Here is a 22,713-nt window from a genome sequence, read left to right on the forward strand (position 1 = left end):
CACTCTCTCTCAATGCTGGACCATGTAACCGCGGTCTTGGGAGCCTGCTATTATAGGCTTAGATTACTGCGGAAAATCTTCCCTTTCATTCCTATGGAGCACCGCAGAACGCTGACCCAAGCGATGGTTATTAGCCTATTGGATTATGGTAATGCCCTACTAGCAGAAGTTGGAGTAACTTCCTTAAATAAACTGCAGGTAATCCAAAATACGGCGGCCAGGCTGGTCCTGAACATGCCGGCGGGCTCCCCATCGCTGCCTTTGTTGAGAAACCTTCATTGGCTACCCATAAAACAAAGATCCTTTTTTAAAATTTGTTGTTTGACATTCAACACACTTCAGGGTCAGGGCCCAATGTACTTACAAAATAAATTGAAAAACATGTCCCGAGCCGTCCATTGAGGTCTAGCTCGAGGCAGTTACTTCAGGTACCCCGCATTAGACTCCATAGGTCAGGGGGTATGGCTTTTTCCTACCTCGCTCCTAAATATTGGAACAGGCTCCCAATATCTTTGCAAGAGATCCCGTCTTACCGTGTTTTCAGGAAACATCTAAAGGCATTCCTGTATTAAGGCTCCCACCCTCCTAGTTGTCCCTTCCCGGATGTTACTCTGAGTAAAGCGCCGAGTTGCCCCACGGTGATTCGAGCGCTATACAAAAATGCCTAACATAACATAACGAAGTTCACCTCCTAATTGGGGATATGAGAACCAAATACATTTTGAATCGTTATTGTTTCTTGAGACATCATACCCCGTATATAACTGATGAACTCAGGAAGGCATGAAACAGTGGACGGCTCTCTGAAGAGGAGTGGCAGGCGGCACAAACAGCCTCTGGAGAGGTCGCTGCTGATACACAATGTAGACTAATTCCACTGAAGTATCTCCAGTGCACATATTTCACAAGGGACAAACTACTGAGGTTTGGCAAGATTGACTATCGCCAATTGCTTAAGATGTGGGAATTCTCAAGTGGATCTTTTGCATACTACACTCACATGTCCTGAAGCAAAGGATTGCCCACAACAGCTCCATCTGGACATACCCTTAGATCTGGATGCTAACAGATAAAAGGGGCCTTGGTCAATCTGGGTCTCGAACTGCATAATGGAAAGTCTGGAAAAGTGTAGAAACACTGACTTTTGAAAGCTGGGCACATTCAAAAGACTCTTGTATGGCTTTAAAGATACTGAATATTAATTCCAGAGAAAGCCTACATAATAAATATGTCAAACTGTTGAAAAGATGGATGGAGTAAGGAGACATCATGGGAGAGCCGTTACTTGGTGATGTTATTCTAAGCAAGTTATATAGAATCATAAAGCGACTTTGTGCGAGATAATGCTGAATGTCTACTCTAACTCATATCGGTTCATTTACCTTACTTCATGGCTCCCTACAGAATACTGTTTTGCAGGCACCGCAAATGTGTTCTGTTATTTTGTTCAACGTAAATAATACAGTTTTATGAAAAAAAAGACAAACTGTAATCAGGCAAGAGGTACAGACAACAAAACAGCAAATGGTAAAGCTTACAATACCTTTACTAAATCTTTTGGCCAGCCAGTTCCTAAGACACTGCGACTTCCGTATCCAAGGGTGTTACCTCCATACTCTGCAACCTTCCTACTGTTTGTGTTTGGACCGGCGTATATCACCAACTTAAAGAAAAATGAAGAGTATGCTCCTATAACTACAGAAAAGCATGCATTGGAAAGGTGGTACAGCTGTTTAATTACCTGTGTATAAAATACACAGTACATTGTCATTAATGCACATATGCAAATAAGGTATTTATATTTACTCACCTGACAAGTTTTGTTTTCCAGTATTGGTGTTGCTCATAAATTCACAGTTTTTTTTTGTTTTTTAAATGTCCGGATCTCTGTTTTTAATAAGTCCATAGTGACACTGAACACTTCACAGGGTACATTAATGCCTTTCCTATGTAGCCCATCTACATCTACTCAGGTTTTTCAACAGCCAAGTAATCAAAGAGGGATAAGACCAATTGTTACTTACCTGTAAACAGGTGGTTCTCCAGTATTGGTGTCTTTCATACATTCACATACTTGGATATTCCCCGTCGTCGAAGTGGGAGTCCCACGGTAAATAAAATAGCAATAACATACCAATAATATATGTATGTAAATACATAACACATGAAATAATAGTAGTAAATACATAATAAAGACTCAAAAACAATTCCTACATAGGAATACATGATAGAGAGAAAAACACTTGTAACATATTCCTGTCATTATGTTAGTCCAAACTACAACAAATCAGGAGCCAGCACCCTACCAGAACCTTCTCCTCAGAGCTCAGACCCTCAGATTTTCGTAGCACAAGAGTGATAAAAGAGTCGATGAGGAGAAACGAGCCTCTGCGGGGAGGAGGGTGGGTCCCATTTGAATCTATGACAGATACCAATACTGGAGAACCACCTGTTTACAGGTAAGTAACAATTGTTCTTCTCCAGTATTAGGGTGTCTTTCATAGATTCACATGCTTGAATAGAATAGAGAGCAGTAACATCCGAAGAGATGTGATTGCTATGCAACAGCATGGAGAAAATCAAAGAGACAGTAAGTACTGATAGCAATCATACAAAACCATAGTGGAGGAGGGAAGACCGAGGCTCACCTTAGTTAAAAAGATGACGAAGTACTGCCTGTCCCACTGCTGTATCCGCCTCGTTGATGGCATCCAAGCAGTAGTGCTTCGTGAACGTGTGCTTGTTGGTCCACGTGGCTGCTCGGCAGATCTGATGAAGCGGCACACCAGCAAACAGGGCGGTAGAGGATGACATCGCCCAGGAGGAATGAGCCCTCACTGAAGATTGTAGAGGCTTGCCGGCCTGCTAATGGCAGAAGACAATGGCTGAAGAAATCCAACGTGCAATAGTTGGCTAGGTATCAGGGCGCCCTTTACGCATGCGTCCGAAGGCAATGAACAGTTGATCGGACCTGCGAAAAGGGGCAGTCCTGCGGATGTAAAATTTAAGGCTAAACAAAACGGGATGGTGGACGGAGCGTTTGAGCAAATCAAACACTTACCCCCAGTCAACTGATCTGGGTTTAATCCATCATCATTCTTTAGCTCACTCAGCCACCCCAGTTCAGACATGGCCATATGCAAATCAGTATGACTCTGTGCCTCATGGGAACAGTCCAGCCCGGACTACCAAGCCATGTCTTCCCTGGACCAGAAACAAGCATCCTGGGACCGGTTTCGGATTCATAATCCTCATCAGCCAGGCTATCATGAATCCAGTGGCCAAGTGAGCAAGTGTCTCACGTCTGAGCATACCCTGCCAACTTAGGGCGAACAAGGCGAAACAAAAGGGGATGATGGACGGAGCGTTTGAGCAAATCAAACACTCACCCCCAGTCAACTGATCTGGGTTTAATCCATCACCATTCTTTAGCTCACTCAGCCACCCCAGTTCAGACATGGCCATATGCAAATCAGTCTGACCCTGTGCCTCATGGGAACAGTCCAGCCCGAGCTGCCAAGCCAGGTCTTCCCTGGACCGGAAACAAGCATCCTGGGACCGGTTTCGGATTCATAATCCATAAAGGCCTTGAAGGTGAGCCCCCCCAGCCTTCTAATGAGGCGTCTGTTGTGAGCGTGAGTTCTGGAGTGGTGGAGAGGAAAGAAGTTCCTGTCGCAAGGTTGGACGGTTGCTCCCACCATTGGAGAGCTGATCTCATGCGGGCGGTGACACCCACGAGGTCGTTGAAAGAACGGGAGACCTGACGCCACTGTACGTCCAATTCCTCCTGAATGGGGCGAGTACGGAGTCTGCAATTTGGGATCAATACAAGACGATGCCACCCCCAGAAATGACTTTAAGATCCGGACAGAAACGGACAGTCTTGCCCGAATCAGACACACCAAGCGGAGGATCTTTTGTTGACGCTCTTGGGACACGAATGTCTTTGAAAGTATTGTGTCCAATGTTGCTCCCAGAAAATTCCTGCTTTGAGCCGGTTCGACCTGAGACTTGTCGGCATTGATGGCTAGGCCGAGAGATCGAAACACGTCCTGACAAAGACGAGTGTGTTGAAGCAGCTGTTTGCGAGACTGTGACTTGAGGAGGCAGTGATCCAGATATGGAAAGATTTGGACACCTCGGAGACGCAGGAAAGCCACCACTAGAGCCAATACTTTCGCGTAGACATGAGGGGCGGATCGGAGGCCGAAAGGCAACACCTTGAACTGGAAGTCTCTCCGTCCCACCCGGAAATGCAAGTACTTCCGATACTTTTGAAGAATTGGAACATGGAAGTAAGCATCCTGAAGGTTGATGGTGGTCATGAAGTCGCCCATGGAGAGAAGACGCAGGATCTCTAGTAGTATAAGCATGCAGAAGGATTGGCTCTTGAGGTACCTGTTAAGCGCTCGCAAATCCAGAATCGATCGCCAATCTCCCGTCTTCTGGAGTATTAGGAAGAAACGGGAAAAGATACACTTTCCTCTCTGAGACTTGGGAACCACTTCGACTGCACCTTTATGAATTAGAAGACGAACTTGATGGAAAAGCTCCTTGAGGTGGGGAGGAGGCAGGCCAGACGGTGGAGTGGGAGGAGGAATCTTGATGAACTCTAGAGCATGGCCCTTTTTTACAATGTCCAGAACCCAGCGGTCAGAGGCGATGGAGGACCACTGAGAAAAGAACAGAGAGATTCGACCTCCAACACTAGGGGGGGTACACAAGTCATTGACGTTTGGGAGTGGATCCTCTATACAAGGATTTTCCCCTGTAGGATTTGGATGACTGCTGTCAGGAGGACTGCTGTAGGTTGGAAGACTAACGTTGGTTACCTTGATGGTAGGAGCAATATTGAGTGTTTCTTCTACGAAAAGTTGAGGAGGTGCCGCGTCCGCGTGCACCCCGAAATGGATGCTTCCGAAACTGTAAAGTCCCCAATGAGCGAGCAGTATCAGTGTCCTTTTTAATGGACTGCAAAGCATTGTCTATGTGCACTCCAAAAAGCGACTCACCGTCGTACGGCATATCCAGGATCTTGGATTGGACTTCTTGGCGGAAAGTGGTGGACCGCAACCAACCCTGCCTTCGCAAGACCGCTGCACCAGCAAGTTGGTGAAAGCCAGTGCACGCAATGTCAACTGCGCAATCAATGATTTCCTCTGAAGTCCTCTCCCTCGTCCTGCAGGATCTTTAAAGCTTCAGCTTTGGAAGCGTTAGGGATAAGGTTCACTAGGGCAGACAAGTCTGACCACATCTGGCGGTCGTAGCGGCCTAAGATGGCTAGAGCATTAGCTGCCCTCACCGTAGTGGATGCCATAGTGAAAAATGTGCGTGCAATAGCGTCCAGGCGACGACCCTCCCTATCCGGAGGAGCTGAAATAAGAGACGCCGGATTACGCGAAAGAGGTTGTGCAGCCTGAGTGACCTCTGAGTCAGGCTTTGGATGAGCGACAAGGCACGCTGGAGATCCGATGGGCGCCTTGTATTTTTTCTCAAGGCGAAGCAGTTGAGCTGGCAGTGAATTTGGAGTTTGCATGAGCTTCACCCCTTCAGTCCATATAAAGTCTATGATGGGTATAGTGTGGACTTGTTTGAAAGGCTGATTTTTAAAATCATAGAGGAAACAGTCCTCCTCTCTCTGGACTCTAGGCAACTTGAAACGCTGAACCGCTCTATCCATCAGCTGATGGAAAACTTGCAATGTCCACCGGAGGCGAATCCCCGGGCTCTACCGGAGGAGTGGAAGGCGTCTGGATTTGGTAGTCGTCCCACTCAGCCATGTTGGTGGTGGCGTCATCATTATCATCGTGGACTTTTCCATCTTCCCGTTCCGGAATGACGTCATCATCATCATCAACCGGGTACACCGTAGTGTGTATCTTCACTGACGTCTGAACCTGTGGTGAAGGCGTTGGTGGCGTAACAGGGACAGGAGCCGCCGCAGCCGCAGGCACATGAGGCATAGGGGTACCTTGCGGAGAAGGCGGGAAACGCCGGTTGTAGTCATCCAACATATGTTGGAGATTTGAGATGAGCGACAAAGGCAGTGTCGCAGTTGGAACTTGTATAGAGCGTTCTTCTGCCTGAGAATACTGGTCGTCTTCATCATCATCATCATCATCATCGTAATCCTGGCACTTAATAATCAAATCCGAAGGACTGCGTGCCACTCTGAAGGAATCACCCACATCATTATCAGAGCCGGAATCCTGCTCGGAGCCCGTGGCTAACATTGGCGAGGGAGGCTGCGGATCGGGAATGGATAGTTCGTCAACCCGCCGTTGACGATGGTGCAAGGGGTCGGCGGTCGAAGAGCCAGACCCAGTGTAAGACAAAGGCACCAAAGGCAATGAGGCAAACTATGAAGGAACCACCGTCGACTGTGCCGACGACGACACTGGCAGAGGAGTCGACAAAGTCGTTGCAGAAAGATCCACCGTCGACAGAGTCGCCGTTGACGGAACCATCGTAGAAGGTAAGGCCGTCGACGAAGTCGTCGGCGATGATGAAGCCACCGTCTACGGAGCGGACGTCGACGGAGCCCTCGTCGACGGGACCGACGACGAAGAAGACTTCTTGTGAGCTTTCGTCGACGATGACTTTGTTAACGACGAAGCATATTTTTTCGTCTGCGACGTGGCAATAGGTATCATCGACGAGACAGTCTTCAAGCTAAGCGATACCTTAGTCGACATGGAAGACATCGACGATCCGGAGGCTGATGTCGTCGTCACTGTCGCCGTCAACGATCCAGAGACTGCTGATCTTGTTGTCGGGACGATCGTCGACGCTCCCGTCGACGATGAAACATGTTTCGGAGCAGAAACATGATGGGAGGCAGCAGAAGACGCCTGAGAGCCAGGTCTCGTGGGCGTAGAGGTAGCAGGAGGTGGTGAAGACACCGCTGGAGCCACAGACAGGGAAAGTTTCTTCCTTTTTAGAAAAGGAAAAGGCATATCCTGCACACTACTACGCTTCGAGGCTGCTTTAGAAGGTCCAGACTGCAAACTTTTTACATCTGACAATGCCAAATCCTTATCCTTACGACGTTTGAGCCAAATGAGGAAAAGGTCTTCTCTGTCCTTAAGGGTTTTAGTAGAGAAAGTCCTGCAAAACTTGCAGTTACCAACCTCATGGTCGGGATAAAGATAATAAATGCACTTCTTGTGGGGGTCCTCAGAATAAAGACGCAATTTCCCACAAGAAGAGTAAGGTCTAAATAAAGACTTCTTACTTGAAGACATGCTGAGAAGACTGGAAAACTTGAAAAAGTTGAGAAAACTGAGCAGAGCTCAGGGAGGCTCCCTTCACACGACGCGCGGTAGAAAATCTGAGGGTCTGAGCTCTGAGGAGAAGGTTCTGGAAGGGTGCTGGCACCTGATTGGCTGTAGTTTGGACTAACATAATGAGAGGAATATGTTACAAGTGTTATTCTCTCTATCATGTATTCCTATGTAGGAATTGTTTTTGAGTCTTTATTATGTATTTACTACTATTAATTCATGTGTTATGTATTTACATACATATGTTATTGGTATGTTATTGCTATTTTATTTACCGTGGGACTCCCACTTCGACAATGGGTAATATTCAAGCATGTGAATCTATGAAAGACACCCTAATACTGGAGAACCATAGTTACAATACAAAGAAGTCATTTTTTTTTAGGCGGTTAGTACAGCTAAAAATCCACTATTGTAAGAAAAGGGATGTGTACGAACCATGCATTCTAGAGAAGTGCGTTCACAATTAAGTATTTCTTCACAAGCAACACATTATCAATAGATGCACATGTTTTTGGAAAAGATCAAAAAGAGTACTGTCATTTATTTTCCAGGATGAGAGCTGAGACATTCCTCATTTGAACTAGTTACTAAACATTATTTACCTGCCCATAAAAGCATGCAATTAGGTCCAAGGCGTAATGCCTAGTAAACATCTCAATTTTCCTAGATGTGTCTACTCTATAGATATGTGGCAGATAGGCCCTCTTCTTGAGAAGTTTGTGGCTCTCCAAAGCCTTGTTTAAAACTAGCCAAACCATTAGGTGTGTATGTATGTATGCGTGTGTGTGTGTATATATATATATATATATATATATATATATATATATATATATATATATATACACACATACATACATATATGTAGAGCACAAGATCAGAAAACAATGAGTAAGGACCCGGTCTAGTTTAGGTCGAAATCTAAAATGATTCTGGGCATGATAAACTGAATTGGGGAGACACAGCGTTTACCGGCGGCTGTGTGGGGCGGGATAACGGCTGGCGAACTACAGGACCCAGGAGGCTGCAGGGGCAAGCACGAGACCAGCGGACCCTCCCCCTTGACTCCGAGGGCTTTCAAATTCACTTTGCGCCTCCCGCTTCGCGGGAGACGCAGCGTTTACCGGCGGCTGTGTGGGGCAGGTTACCGGCTGGCGAACTACAGACCAGCGGCCCCTGCCCCTTGACTCCAGGGGCTTTCAAATTGACCTCGCGCCTCCCGCTTCACGAGAGACGCTGCGTTTACCGGCGGCTGTGTGGGGCAGGATACCGGCTTGCGAACTACAGGACCCAGGAGGCTGCAGGGGCAAGTACAAGACCAGCTGCCCCTCCCCCTTGACTCCGGGGCTTTCAAATTGACCTCGCACCTCCCGCTTTGCGGGAGACGCAGCGTTTACCGGCAGCTGTGTGGGGCAAGATACCGGCTGGCGAACTACAGGACCCAGGAGGCTGCAGGGGCAAGCACGAGACCAGCGGCCCCTCCCCCTTGACTCCGGGGGCTTTCAAATTGACCTCGCGCCTCCCGCTTCACGAGAGACGCAGGGTTTACCGGCGGCTGTGTGAGGCACGATACGGGCTGGCGAACTACAGGACCCAGGAGGCTGCAGGGGCAAGCACGAGACCAGCAGCCCCTCCCCCTTGACCCCGGGGGCTTTCAAATTGACCTCGCGCCTCCCGCTTTGCGGGAGACGCAGCGTTTACCGGCGGCTGTGTGGGGCAGGATACCGGCTGGCGAACTACAGGACCCAGGAGGCTGCAGGGGCAAGCACAAGACCAGCGGCCCCTCCCCCTTGACTCCGGGGGCTTTCAAATTGACCTCACGCCTCCCGCTTTGCGGGAGACGCAGCGTTTACTGGCAGCTGTGTGGGGCAGGATACCGGCTGGCGAACTACAGGACCCAGGAGGCTGCAGGGGCAAGCACGAGACCAGCAGCCCCTCCCCCTTGACTCTGGGGGCTTTCAAAAAGACCTCGCACCTCCCGCTTTGCGGGAAACGCATCGTTTAACGGCGCCTGTGTGGGGCAGGATACCGGCTGGCGAACTACAGGACCCAGGATGCTGCAGGGGCAAGCAAGAGACCAGTGCCCCCTTCCCCTTGACTCCGGGGTCTTTCAAATTGGCCTCGCGCCTCCCGCTTCACGAGAGATGCAGCGTTTACCGGCGGCTGTGTGGAGCAGGATACCGGCTTGCGAACTACAGGACCCTGGAGGCTGCAGGGGCAAGCACAAGACCAGCGGCCTCTCCCTCTCGACTCCGGGGGCTTTCAAATTGACCTCGCGCCTCCCGCTTCGCGAGAGATGCAGCGTTTACCGGCGGCTGTGTGAGGCACGATACCGGCTGGCGAACTACAGGACCCAGGAGGCTGCAGGGGCAAGTGCGAGACCAGCGGCCCCTCCCCCTTGACCCCGGGGGCTTTCAAATTGACTGCGCGCCTCCCGCTTTGCGGAAGACGCAGCATTTACCGGCAGCTGTGTTGGGCAGGATACCGGCTGGCGAACTACAGGACCCAGGAGGCTGCAGGGGCAAGCACAAGACCAGTGCCCCCTTCCCCTGGACTCCGGGGGCTTTCAAATTGGCCTTGCGCCTCCCGCTTCGCGGCAACGTTTACCAGCGGCTGTGTGGGGCAGGATACCGGCCGGCGAACTACAGGACCCAGGAGGCTGCAGGAGCAAGCACGAGAGCAGCGGCCCCTCCCCCTTGACTCCGGGGGCTTTCAAATTGACCTCGCGCCTCCAGCTTCACGAGAGACGCAGCGTTTACCGGCGGCTGTGTGGGGCAGGATACTGGCTTGCGAACTACAGGACCCAGGAGGCTGCAGGGGCAAGTACGAGACCAGCGGCCCCTCCCCCTTGACTACGGGGGCTTTCAAATTGACCTCGGACCTCCCGCTTTGCGGGAGACGCAGCGTTTACCGGCGCCTGTGTGGGGCAGGATACCGGCTGGCGAACTACAGGACCCAGGAGGCTGCAGGGGCAAGCACGAGACCAGTGCCCCCTTCCCCTTGAGTCAGGGGGCTTTCAAATTGGCCCCGTGCCTCCCGCTTCGCGGCAACGTTTACCGGCGGCTGTGTGGGGCAGGATACCGGCTGGAGAACTACAGGACCCAGGAGGCTGCAGGAGCAAGCATGAGAGCAGCGGCCCCTCCCCCTTGACTACGGGGGGCTTTCAAATTGACCTCGCACCTCCCGCTTCACGAGAGAGCCAGCGTTTACCGGCGGCTGTGTGGGGCAGGATACCGGCTTGCGAACTACAGGACTTAGGAGGCTGCAGGGGCAAGTACGAGACCAGCGGCCCCTCCCCCTTGACTCCGGGGGCTTTCAAATTGACCTCGCACCTCCCGCTTCGCGGGAGACAAGGCGTTTACCGGCGGCTGTTTGGGGCAGGATACCTGCTGGCGAACTACAGGACCCAGGAGGCTGCAGGGGCAAGCACGAGACCAGCGGCCCCTCCCCCTTGACTCCGGGGGCTTTCAAATTGACCTCGCGCCTCCCGCTTCACGAGAGACGCAGCGTTTACCGGCAGCTGTGTGAGGCACAATACCGGCTGGCGAACTACAGGACCCAGGAGGCTGCAGGGGCAAGCGCGAGACCAGCGGCCCCTCCCCCTTGACCCCAGGGGCTTTCAAATTGACAGCGCGCCTCCCGCTTTGCGGGAGACGCAGCATTTACCGGCGGCTGTGTGGGGCAGGATACCGGCTGGCGAACTACAGGACCCAGGAGGCTGCAGGGGCAAGCACCAGACCAGCGGCCCCTCCCCCTTGACTCAGGGGCCTTTCAAATTGACCTTGCGCCTCCCGCTTCGCGGCAACGTTTACCGGCGGCTGTGTGGGGCAGGATACCGTCTGGCGAACTACAGGACCCAGGAAGCTGCAGGAGCAAGCACGAGAGCAGCGGCCCCTACCCCTTGACACCGGGGGTGATTTAAATAAACACTACTTCCGGTCCCGCGGGACGCGGGCGTGCGCTGGGCAAAGGGCGGGCCGTCCGGGGCAGACCGAGGCTGGGCTGGGCCACCTCATTTTCCGTGTATTGATCTGGAGGGAGTGCTGAATCCTGTTGGCAAGGACCTCGTTTGGCATGCCAAGAGTTGGTGCCTGGACTGTGAATGATTAGGCGGAGCCGCCACTTTATTGTTGTATATTAATCAGTATCTGTGGGGTGGAGTTAGGATATACGAGACTCTCATCCATTAGGGTTGATCTCATCAAGTTATAGTGAACTTCAGGGGAGTTGGATTCGTATTAAAGTTTGCACCAAGTTAGTACCTGTGTATTGGATACCCAAACCTGTAAGCAAGTATTAAGTGAGCAATATAATGGCCAGCACTGTGCAAACTAGATCAGCCAAAAGAGGTCACAACATTCCTCCCAATTCCAGCTTTGTGACAAACAAAAGAGAGCACTCCCACCACCCACTGCACAGCCCACTGAAATCCACCGTATGTTCCAAAGGGCGATTGGGGTGGTATCCAATGAAATCGAGCGTACTGAAAGACGCCTGTCATTAACCCCAAATATCGACCTGACTACGATGACTCAAGATTCTGAAAATGACATTATGGTTGATTCTCCACATGGTCCACCAGTCTCGCCATTTACGGACATTTCATGTGCACAGAGGATGAGCATTGCTGACCCTGAGACAATTAAAGCTGGGAGAAAGGTTCAAACCAGAAAGATAAAGGGGGTTAGTCGTAGTAAACCTAGGCCTAGGAAGCGTAAATTGACCCCAGCACAGAATATATGATCAAACATGGGAGGGGAAGAAGCTTGCCATGTTAAACCACAAATCACCCCTATCTGGGTGTCCCAACTTATTGCAGATTTACAATCGTACCTTGAGCAAGTGGTTAACAACCAAATGAAATTAATTGTGAGTAGGTTGGACAAGATAGTAACCCTAGTGAAGACCAGGGGGGGCTCAGGGTGGTATTCCATCTTCTACCATTGCACCTAATAACAAAGCTCCAGATACATCGGAAGGAAAGGAGCATAGCCGACCCCCCAGAGCACAAATTAGCATTGTAAGGGATCCACCAAACTCCACAAATAGGCATCAGCCAAGCACTAGTGGCTCTCCCCACAAAAACACCCCGAATACAGGGAAAATGACCACTGCCCCGGTCATCACCACTGCACAAGTGTTAATTAGTGGCCCCCCTCAAAGAACCACTATCAATACAGGAAAGACGCCTATTGCCCCGTTAACAGTTAACACAAAAGCTCCAATCCATAAGCTAACTACCTTCGAAACCCCAATTTTAGGTTATTCAAAAGGGTCATCTCCTAAGGTGCCTTCGAACCAACTACCCAGTATTAATCTACCCCCCGAGGCAGCCCCATATGTGGTTATACTTGCGGGTGTGCCAGAACTGAAGTCAAAACACATTGAATCCTACGAAATATTAAGGAATAAGACCATGTTCTGGCTAAATAAGTACAGGCCGCTCCCGGAAAACGAACAGGGGGAAATTTTGCATGTGCGGAGAGTGAGCTGGCTGGGGAATAGAAAAAAGGACATTGCGTGAAATTGTGTGGTGATCAATTTCAGAGACTGTAGATTAGTCAACCACATTTTAGTGGGTCGTCTGGTTACCCACCCAAGCAGCATTATACCCTTGCCCCTAGGTTATTTTTATTGGAGAGGAACCCCGAGTTTTAATCAAGGTCCTGTGCACTCAGGAAGTAGGGATAGCCTCGTTGTTGGGATGGGACCATGTCCTCTAATGCAGAGTGCTCCTTCAGGTCACCCAGGGGCATTGAGCTTAAGGAACAGCTTTGAACCCTTGATGTCTTTGGAGGAACTGGATTGACTAGTGCCCATTAAAGATTACCTCAGAAGGCTTTAGAGGAAGAGGCAGGTTTCACCTCCATTCACCCGACTTATCCCCCTTCATCTAACTTAGTACTGATTGAGTCCACTAGGGTAGTATCTGGTTTGCATGGGGGTACACCAGAACGATTCCCGGTATTCCTTTCCAATAACGGAGACCTCTAACGAGAGCCCCCATGTTCTTAATAGTGCTCTAGGACCCCAGTATGGGCCTTTGCCCATGTCATCAGGGAGCGAGGAGGTACCGGATGCAGACCAACCCATTTCGTTAGCCCACAGAATAAATACCCAACTAGGGGGACTCCAGCTAGTATCATGGAACATAGCCGGTTTGTCAGCTAAGTTTGACAACCTTGAATGGAGGCAATATATCACTAGGTTTCAGATAATATGTCTACAGGAGACTTGGGCAGTAGATTGTAGTCCCTTTTATTTAGCTGGGTAAAAGTGCTTCTCTGTGCCTACCCAGAAATCAGGATCAGGGAGAGCCATGGGTGGACTTTCCATATATATTGATCTACACACGGAGGGAGTGTGGACTGACCTAAACTGAACCTCCAACAATATTCAGGCTCTCGGGTTTGCCAGAAACGGGTTGAACATGATATTGATCAACCTGTACAATGCTGTCGCAACTAAGGGGAATGAATCAATAACTCAGGAAGTAGACAACAACTTAAGTGCTGAGTTAGTAAGGAGGATGGGGGCTGTGGCCCAGTTTGTAATATTAGTCGGCGATTTTAATTGCCATGTATGTCCGACTTTACTACCCGCCAATGTAGAATGGTCTGGCTGCCCGATTGAGGAAGGCCTGCATTTCGAGCACACAAATGAAGGCTTGGAAAAAGGGCAACGTTTTAAAAAGCCATTCCTTATAACATACCACTGACCTAGTTAACATTGGAAGGGATGGCGCTGTGACCCCAACCTTTAAAGGCAGGGGATGCAGATCGTATATAGACTTCATAATGGTATCAAGTCTACTTAAGGATTGGATAATAAGGGCTGAGATCGAGTGGAACACTTTCAGTGACCACAACCCCTTAGTCCTTGAGCTAATGAATTTGCCCCGGAGGAAAACTAGGAGGAGAGAGTTGGCAGGCTGCATTGAGAAGCCATCGGACCAGGGAAGACGTTTGAGATGGTCTAAAATCAACGGGGAGGCCTTCTATAAATCCCTGATGGAAACCGGGAAAGTACCTATCAGGGAGTATTTAGACCTCTCGGTGCAGGGCCGCCGCTGGTGAGGGCATTCGAGGCAGTTGCCCACCTGATAGACGGCCTGCTAAAGACCACCACTCCTGGGAGGGTAAACACTACCCCGAGATGGTTCGATAAAGAATGCTCCTGAGCACAGAGGGAGTTAAAATTCTGTCTCAAAAGCTACACCCGTGATAAGACTAAAATTATCCAGTGCAGGAGCGCCTATAAAAAGGCGATCAAAACTAGGAAGACCTCCCTCCAACTACAAGCCTGGGAGGATCTAAGGGATGCCGCAGAGAGAAGAGATAGGACCTTGTTCTGGAAAACAATAAATAAACCATGTTTTCAGGACAATAACACCCCTGAAATTGGTACTACGATCTTGCCCGAACAATGGTACAACCACTTTAAAGGTTTGTGCAATCACTCAGAAGTGAATAACTATTGCAGGAGGAGGTGGTCAGTGGGTTTCCTCCGAAGAATTTTCTCTGGGGAAAATCAGAGTGGGCGTTCAGGGTCTATCACGTAACAAAGCTCCGGGCCCAGATGGCATACCACCAGACCTTTTTCTTAGCAATGTGGAGTTAGGGGCCCCTATTCTTACAAGGGTGATAAACGCAGCAGTAGGAACTGGTCTACTGCGTTCGTGGTCGACTGCTACAATAGTCCCAATTTTCAAGAAGGGGAATAAGGACAACCCCCAGTGCTACCGCCCGATCTCACTGATAGACGTGACAGCTACAATTTTGGTGTAGAGTGATCCTAATGCGCCTTAATGACTGGGCGGAGGATAATCAAATCATTACCGATGTCCAGTACAGACTCAGAACAGGGAGATCCACGATAGACCAGTGCTTGAACCTTTATCTGTTAGTGGCCAAGTATACTATAGCAAGTAATGAAGCGGTATACCTAGGGTTTATGGACCTTACCGCAGCTTTTGACCACGTAAACAGAGAAAAGTTATGGACCCTGATGACTAGACTAGGAGTAGAGCAGGGTCTAGCAAATATTTTGAGAGCATTGCATTGGAACACCTCTGCTAATGTACGGTTTAATTTGGAAGGGGGCACCACAGAATCCTTCCCCTGCAATAGTGGGGTTAGACAGGGATGTATCCTGGCCCCCTTTTTGTTCTCGCTATATATAAATAATTTAGACCATGCACTTAGTGAACTAAAGATGGATTCCCCAAGAATAGGAAATCGACCAGTTCCGCTGCTGCTGTACGCGGACGACGCTGTACTGCAGTGTCTGATAGATGGGTTTGTAAGGTTTATGGACACCCTAGATCTATCGGCCAATCTTTTTAAGTCTTTTGTTATGTCGGCGGGAATTAAACCCTGTAAGAAGTTCACATACAGGATAGGCGCACACAAAATAGGACAGGAACAAACCTTCTCTTACCTTGGTCTGTTTTTTGATGGTTTTTCATAATTTAAAACTTTAATTGTAGAGCGATGTTCCACATTAGTGGCCTCGGCTGGGGCCATAATAAATTATGGGCGGAGGCTGGGGAGGTGGTCACCAGAGCAAGTTATGAACCTGTATAGCTCTGTCAGCTGCTCTAAAGTGACCTATGGGTCAGAAGTATGGGGCTTTGTTATTACACAGCAACTTCAGGTGGAGGAGAATAAATACCTAAGGAAGGTCCTCCAAACCCCAAAAAGTACTCCGGCCTTGATCGTCCATGAGAAACTGGGAAGGCCATATACCGAGGACTTAGTTAAGGTTAGACCCCTTTTGGCCTGGTTAAAGATTTGGACGAACGTAGTAGACTTGAGCAGGTGAATTATCAGAGATTGTCTTGGTAGGGACAAGGGAATGAGAATCACATGGTTAATGTACGTTAAAAACTCCTTTGAAAGAATTGGCTGTGAGGATCTCTTTATAAACCCTACCGAAATCGTCCCCCAAGACAAAGCCCGAGTAAAGCAATTATTCTCGGAGCAGGGCAGCACAGGAGGGAGGTAAACCCTCAGTCCGCGCATATAGCCAGGTCAAAACAGTGGTAGGCATGGAACCGTATCTCGCTATTTTACCTAACTTACAGGAGAGATTTTTAATTACCCGTTTTAGGTTCAACCTTTTACACCATCTCCTGGCTGACCCCCCAGGTTTTACTTCAACAGTTGTGCAGAAGGGTGCCTGCGGCTGCGACAATCAGTCTCTGCAGGACACCCTTCGTTTTGCATTATTATGTAGATTTTATGCATTACCAAGACGTAAATTATTATTAGGTATTATAAAACAGGCCAAGTTTCGACAAGCTAAGGTTGCCCTCCTATTTCTGCAAAGGGCCAATGATCCCCTTACGCTGACTTGTGTGATGAATTTTCTCAAGGTTGCTTTAAGGCTCCGGAAAACAAGAGGGCTGTATTAATTGAATTTTTAATGTATTCTCTTCTCCTTCATATTTGAACCCGCAATGCCACATGATGCTTATGAAATATGAAGTGTATTTTCATGATTTTTAATTGTATGTCTGTGTACTTTTATGGTGTTTTTTAAATACCGAATAAAAGATTATTGTATATTTGTATAGAACTGTATTCTGAGCAGCACTTATCCTTCTGACCTAGAATGGTTTGAAGGAGGATTAAAATCTGAATCTCATCACTGTTTTGGTAGATGGTATGGCAACTCAGAAAGCCTCTTCTCAACAAAGACATTTCATGTCAAAAGTGTGCTTCAGTTGAAATGGTAGGAACCCTTTTCATGGGTTTTTCAAGATACTTTCCAGAAAGGCAGCACTCTCAGCCACCAATTTGAAATGTAGGAGACGAGAAATGCCTTTGTTCCATTGGATGGATGGTCTGATTTCTATAGGAGGAGGAAGAGGACAGTTCTGACTGTATAGAGAGCTCTTGTCTAATGAAGTATTCCTTATCAACCCTAGATTTCCTGGAACCCTCGTGAGACTTATGTAAGTCGCACTATACATCAAACTACTGGAAAACATGACATGAGGAGTGGAAGAACTACTGTAGGAAAAGTTGACATAGCACAATTAATAGCATCTTTCCTTTAAAAACTCCTCCTGAAAACATTGTTCGGACTTTAAGACCTAACGTGGAGAAGCACAGAAAGAAGAAGGAATGCTTGAGAGGTTGTTCTATCTTCAACTTCAGTTCTCCTGCTGGAGAGGATTTAATACAGGTTTGTATCCAGTCAGCCGCCACATGTCATTCCAACACATTTAGTCATCATTTACTGTGGACAGTCTGTTTCGTTTGCTGCAGAGGACATTGCTACTTTAAAGCCTGGAAAAGCTGTGAGCAAAAAGTAATTACTGGAACCAAAGTAAACTCATTGCCAGTGACTGCATGATTCCTGGTTAACTTTAAATACTAGAAATACTGAGTGGAGTGTACCAGCTGTTTGTGGAGACCAGGTCTGTGGTGGGCTCTGTATCTTGCAGTAGAATATATATTTTTAAGGTCTAGAAATATCCCCAAAATTAAGAAAAGGTTGGGAGATTCTGCTCCAGAGGCCAAGAGGAAGAATCCCCAATAACTGGTGTGCCAAGAAGACTTCACGGTCTTGGTTGAATAGAGGCAAGCAACTAAAAACTTTAATCAAGAGCAGTAGGTCGTAAGTTTTTCCTAAAGAACTGCATTTTGCTTTACCTTTTCAAAAGTGTATCCTAAATGTACTAACAAAGACCTGGTTTAACGATAAGTATATGTACATACAGCCAGTTGCTGACCTCATTGTTCCTTCTGCTTATGACCTTTTTAAACCCACAAGGAGACTTAAGTCAAATACTGAATAGAGAGTATTGGTCTTCTAAGCACCCTTCCTACAGAGAACACAATGAACTCTGCAATTTTATCCAACACAGAGGACTGTATACTACACCGGATAACAATGTTCTTTTCCACAACTGCATATGGCCTCCTGGCTTATATTATTAATTTTTTTATTTTTTATATTTCATCATTCTTTTAAAAGAAAATACAGTAACAACCAAAGCTATGCACTGTTGAGTAAATCACTTTGGATCAGATGATTTTTAAACTGGCAGATGTTAATAATCACAGAGAAAGGATATTTAAACACATCTGCCACAGTGGGAAGTGCATCCCCACCTGCCCCCTCCCCCCTCCACCCCCATACCCTCCTCTCCCTAAATTGCCATGAGGCTGCTTTGATAGCCGCTGCTGCAGGTTAAAAACTCTGACTGCATTTCCACCATTTCAGGACAGCATGATGGAAGTGCTGTAACATGAGGATGGTGGAAATTAACATTAAAAGTACCACTGGCATGCATGGAGTTTTGTTCCAACACATCAAGGACACAACAGGTGGTGGACATTCCAGTCTTGTACAGAATGTGTGTCACTTGAAAATGGCGGCAAACTACCAAGCTTGAATTGGGCAACCAGTCCATCAACATTTTTGAGTATATCTATGCTGCACATTTAACATTCCTAAAGCCGTAGAGAGATGAGGCTTAGCCACTGAAAAGACAGCCTTCAATCATCCTCTGACAGGGCAGGGAAACACAGAGGGAGCACAGAAAAATAAGTTCCTTACCTGCAACAGTTATTCAACAGAATTGGTATCTTATTTAGATTCAGATGCTATATGAATATTCCCAAAAGTCAAGCTGAGATTCCTTCAGAAAAAAACTTGAAGACGCAAAATATAACACCTTTAAATAAACTAGAAGTAGAGGGAAGTTTTAATGTCATTTAAGTCTATTCCTACCTATATCTACCTGCCCCGCAGGGGCACCTCCCTTCCCCAGAATCTGTAGCACAAATAAGTAAGCATGCAATGTTAGAGAGAAAATATGACTAGAGAGATCAGAAGGGTCGCATTTGAATCTATTTGACAGCAATATTGGGGAACCACCATCACAATTAAGTAACTTGTTCTTCTCCAGCATTGTATTTTGAATAGATTAAAGTGCTATTTGAACAGAGTACGAAACAGTAAATACTTGGTAGGTGGGTAAAGAGTTACTCTTGATCAAAATATGTTCCTCAGCACTGTTGGCCCCCACTGCAAAGGCAGGCCAAATGTCAGCATTCTGGCAGTAAGAGTCACAGAAGATATGGAATGATCACTGGATAACCAACCCCCTTGCAGATGAGTGCTGTCACTGCTGCCCTTTCTATTGTTGAATGGGCTAATACAGGACCTGAAAGTTATATGAATGTAAGTGTCCTTGATGCATTCCACCTGACAATTTTGGTTTTGACCACTGTTTGCACTAGCTAGGGCTGGCTGAAGACCAGGGACAATTGTGGTGCAGTTTATGTGTGTTTGGTTTGGCTGAGTGCCAATTCACCTCCAGTGTATGCAGCAATTGCTCTGCCTTCAACTTGGGTGTCTTGAAAAACATTGGCAGCAATACTGTCTGGTTTACGTGAAACTCCAATAACACTTTTGTGTGTATTCTGGTGATGTCCTGTTAGTGATTTATTAGGATGGTAAGTAATGTAAGGTTCCTCCGCTGACAGCACCTGAATCACATTCATTCTGCTGGCAATAAGATAGTATGACCATAGTCGGGGTAAGAAATCTAAGGTCACCAAAATGAAATAGGGTCCAAAGACTTTGGCCATGATGCAAGCAAGCACCATACTGAGATCCCATTTCTGTGCAGCCTCTTAAGTGAAGGAAACATTTGAAGTAACTAAGTCACTGTGAGGACACGGACTCTCTAGATGCACAATCGTGGCACTTTCCTCCTCATTATTCTCCCCTTCTATATTTGCCGAACGTCCCCACGGAGTACGTTCCCTTTAATTCTTATGCCTGGGCCAGTCATGTGACGAGGTCACAAGAAGGACCCAGGATAGACTCTATAGGAGCCTCTGGGACGAACATTTCCCTGTTTCTTCTACAGTTTGTGTTTTCGCCCCAATAAACCTTAATTTGGTAAAAGAGCACCATATCTTGTCCTGGTCTGCTTCTCGCCCATGTTACACGTGGTGTCAGAAGTGGGATTTTGGTTCTCCTCACTAGGGAAAACCTAATTCAGCAGTTGATCCGTGGGCAAGAAAAGCTGGAGTGGGCAGTAGAAAAACAAATTACCTCTGCCTAAGCAGACCGAGAACTCATGAAAGACAGTCTGGCTAATCATGCAGACCAGATGCAGAAAGTGGAAGATGACCGGCGGGAATTAACAACACAACTCCAGATAAGGGCAGGACACGGGCCAAACGTATCTCTCCAAAAATATGTGACAGGAGAAGACCCGGATACCTTCCTACTTAACTTCGAAAGAGCCGCATGGGCATCGGGGTGTCCTGAAACTAAATGGCCCTTTTTCCTAGCCCCCCTTCTTACCGGAGAAGCATAAGCCGCCTACCAGGTGGCTAATCCCAATGGCATAACTCCCTATGCAGAAATAAAGAACATGATATTGGACCATATGGACATGAATGCAGTGGCATACAGGGTCCGGTTCAGGAAAGAACGCGGTACCACCTCAGACAACCCTAAAACTCTGTATTTCAAGTTAAAAGCAGCAGCCGACAAGTGGTTAAGACCCCACTAACAAACAAATGATGAAATAATGGATATGATTTATTTAGAACAGTTCTTAGAGGCCCTGCCATACCCCCATTCAAAGATGGCTGAAACAACATATTTACAACAAGGGGTGGTGAGGGACAGAGTCTCTGAATTAAACAGAATACTCTCACCCAGTCAAGAGATCAGGGCTAGATCCAACACCGTTTTTTAGCTCACTGCACCATCCCAGTTTCAGAACCTGGCTGTATGCAAATTAGTCTGTTCCTGTCCCAGTGCATGATGGGAACAGGGCAAACCAAACTACAAAAGCCAATTCTTACACTGGGAAGGAAACAAGCTACCGGGGACCGGTTTCTGGCATTTCAGCCTCTTCGGCCCGGCTTGCTTGAATCCTGATGGTGCAATGAGCAAGGGACTCACATCTGAGCATACCCTTCCACGCTTAGGGTGGACAAAAATATTTACAACAAGGGGTGGTGAGGGACAGAGTCTCTGAATTAAACAGAATACTCTCACCCAGTCAAGAGATCAGGGCTAGATCCAACACCGTTTTTTAGCTCACTGCACCATCCCAGTTTCAGAACCTGGCTGTATGCAAATTAGTCTGTTCCTGTCCCAGTGCATGATGGGAACAGGGCAAACCAAACTACAAAAGCCAATTCTTACACTGGGAAGGAAACAAGCTACCGGGGACCGGTTTCTGGCATTTCAGCCTCTTCGGCCCGGCTTGCTTGAATCCTGATGGTGCAATGAGCAAGGGACTCACATCTGAGCATACCCTTCCACGCTTAGGGTGGACAAAAATATTTACAACAAGGGGTGGTGAGGGACAGAGTCTCTGAATTAAACAGAATACTCTCACCCAGTCAAGAGATCAGGGCTAGATCCAACACCGTTTTTTAGCTCACTGCACCATCCCAGTTTCAGAACCTGGCTGTATGCAAATTAGTCTGTTCCTGTCCCAGTGCATGATGGGAACAGGGCAAACCAAACTACAAAAGCCAATTCTTACACTGGGAAGGAAACAAGCTACCGGGGACCGGTTTCTGGCATTTCAGCCTCTTCGGCCCGGCTTGCTTGAATCCTGATGGTGCAATGAGCAAGGGACTCACATCTGAGCATACCCTTCCACGCTTAGGGTGGACAAAAATATTTACAACAAGGGGTGGTGAGGGACAGAGTCTCTGAATTAAACAGAATACTCTCACCCAGTCAAGAGATCAGGGCTAGATCCAACACCGTTTTTTAGCTCACTGCACCATCCCAGTTTCAGAACCTGGCTGTATGCAAATTAGTCTGTTCCTGTCCCAGTGCATGATGGGAACAGGGCAAACCAAACTACAAAAGCCAATTCTTACACTGGGAAGGAAACAAGCTACCGGGGACCGGTTTCTGGCATTTCAGCCTCTTCGGCCCGGCTTGCTTGAATCCTGATGGTGCAATGAGCAAGGGACTCACATCTGAGCATACCCTTCCACGCTTAGGGTGGACAAAAATATTTACAACAAGGGGTGGTGAGGGACAGAGTCTCTGAATTAAACAGAATACTCTCACCCAGTCAAGAGATCAGGGCTAGATCCAACACCGTTTTTTAGCTCACTGCACCATCCCAGTTTCAGAACCTGGCTGTATGCAAATTAGTCTGTTCCTGTCCCAGTGCATGATGGGAACAGGGCAAACCAAACTACAAAAGCCAATTCTTACACTGGGAAGGAAACAAGCTACCGGGGACCGGTTTCTGGCATTTCAGCCTCTTCGGCCCGGCTTGCTTGAATCCTGATGGTGCAATGAGCAAGGGACTCACATCTGAGCATACCCTTCCACGCTTAGGGTGGACAAAAATATTTACAACAAGGGGTGGTGAGGGACAGAGTCTCTGAATTAAACAGAATACTCTCACCCAGTC

The 22,713-nt window shown here is 47.9% G+C and overlaps 1 protein-coding gene across 1 annotated transcript in view; it reads right to left on the bottom strand.

Annotated features, from left to right (window-relative positions):
- The window catches only part of HECTD4 (HECT domain E3 ubiquitin protein ligase 4), a 2,691,195-nt gene that overhangs the window by 2,070,126 nt on the left and 598,356 nt on the right, over nucleotides 1–22,713 (bottom strand). The window contains exon 22 of the mRNA XM_086943079.1: nucleotides 1,544–1,663. Within this exon, the coding sequence (XP_086799205.1) occupies nucleotides 1,544–1,663 (120 nt within the window). The remainder of the gene's footprint in view (nucleotides 1–1,543; nucleotides 1,664–22,713) is intronic.

This window comes from Lissotriton vulgaris, chromosome 11 (genome assembly GCF_964263255.1).
Source record: "Lissotriton vulgaris chromosome 11, aLisVul1.2, whole genome shotgun sequence".
Lineage (NCBI taxonomy): Eukaryota > Metazoa > Chordata > Amphibia > Caudata > Salamandridae > Lissotriton > Lissotriton vulgaris.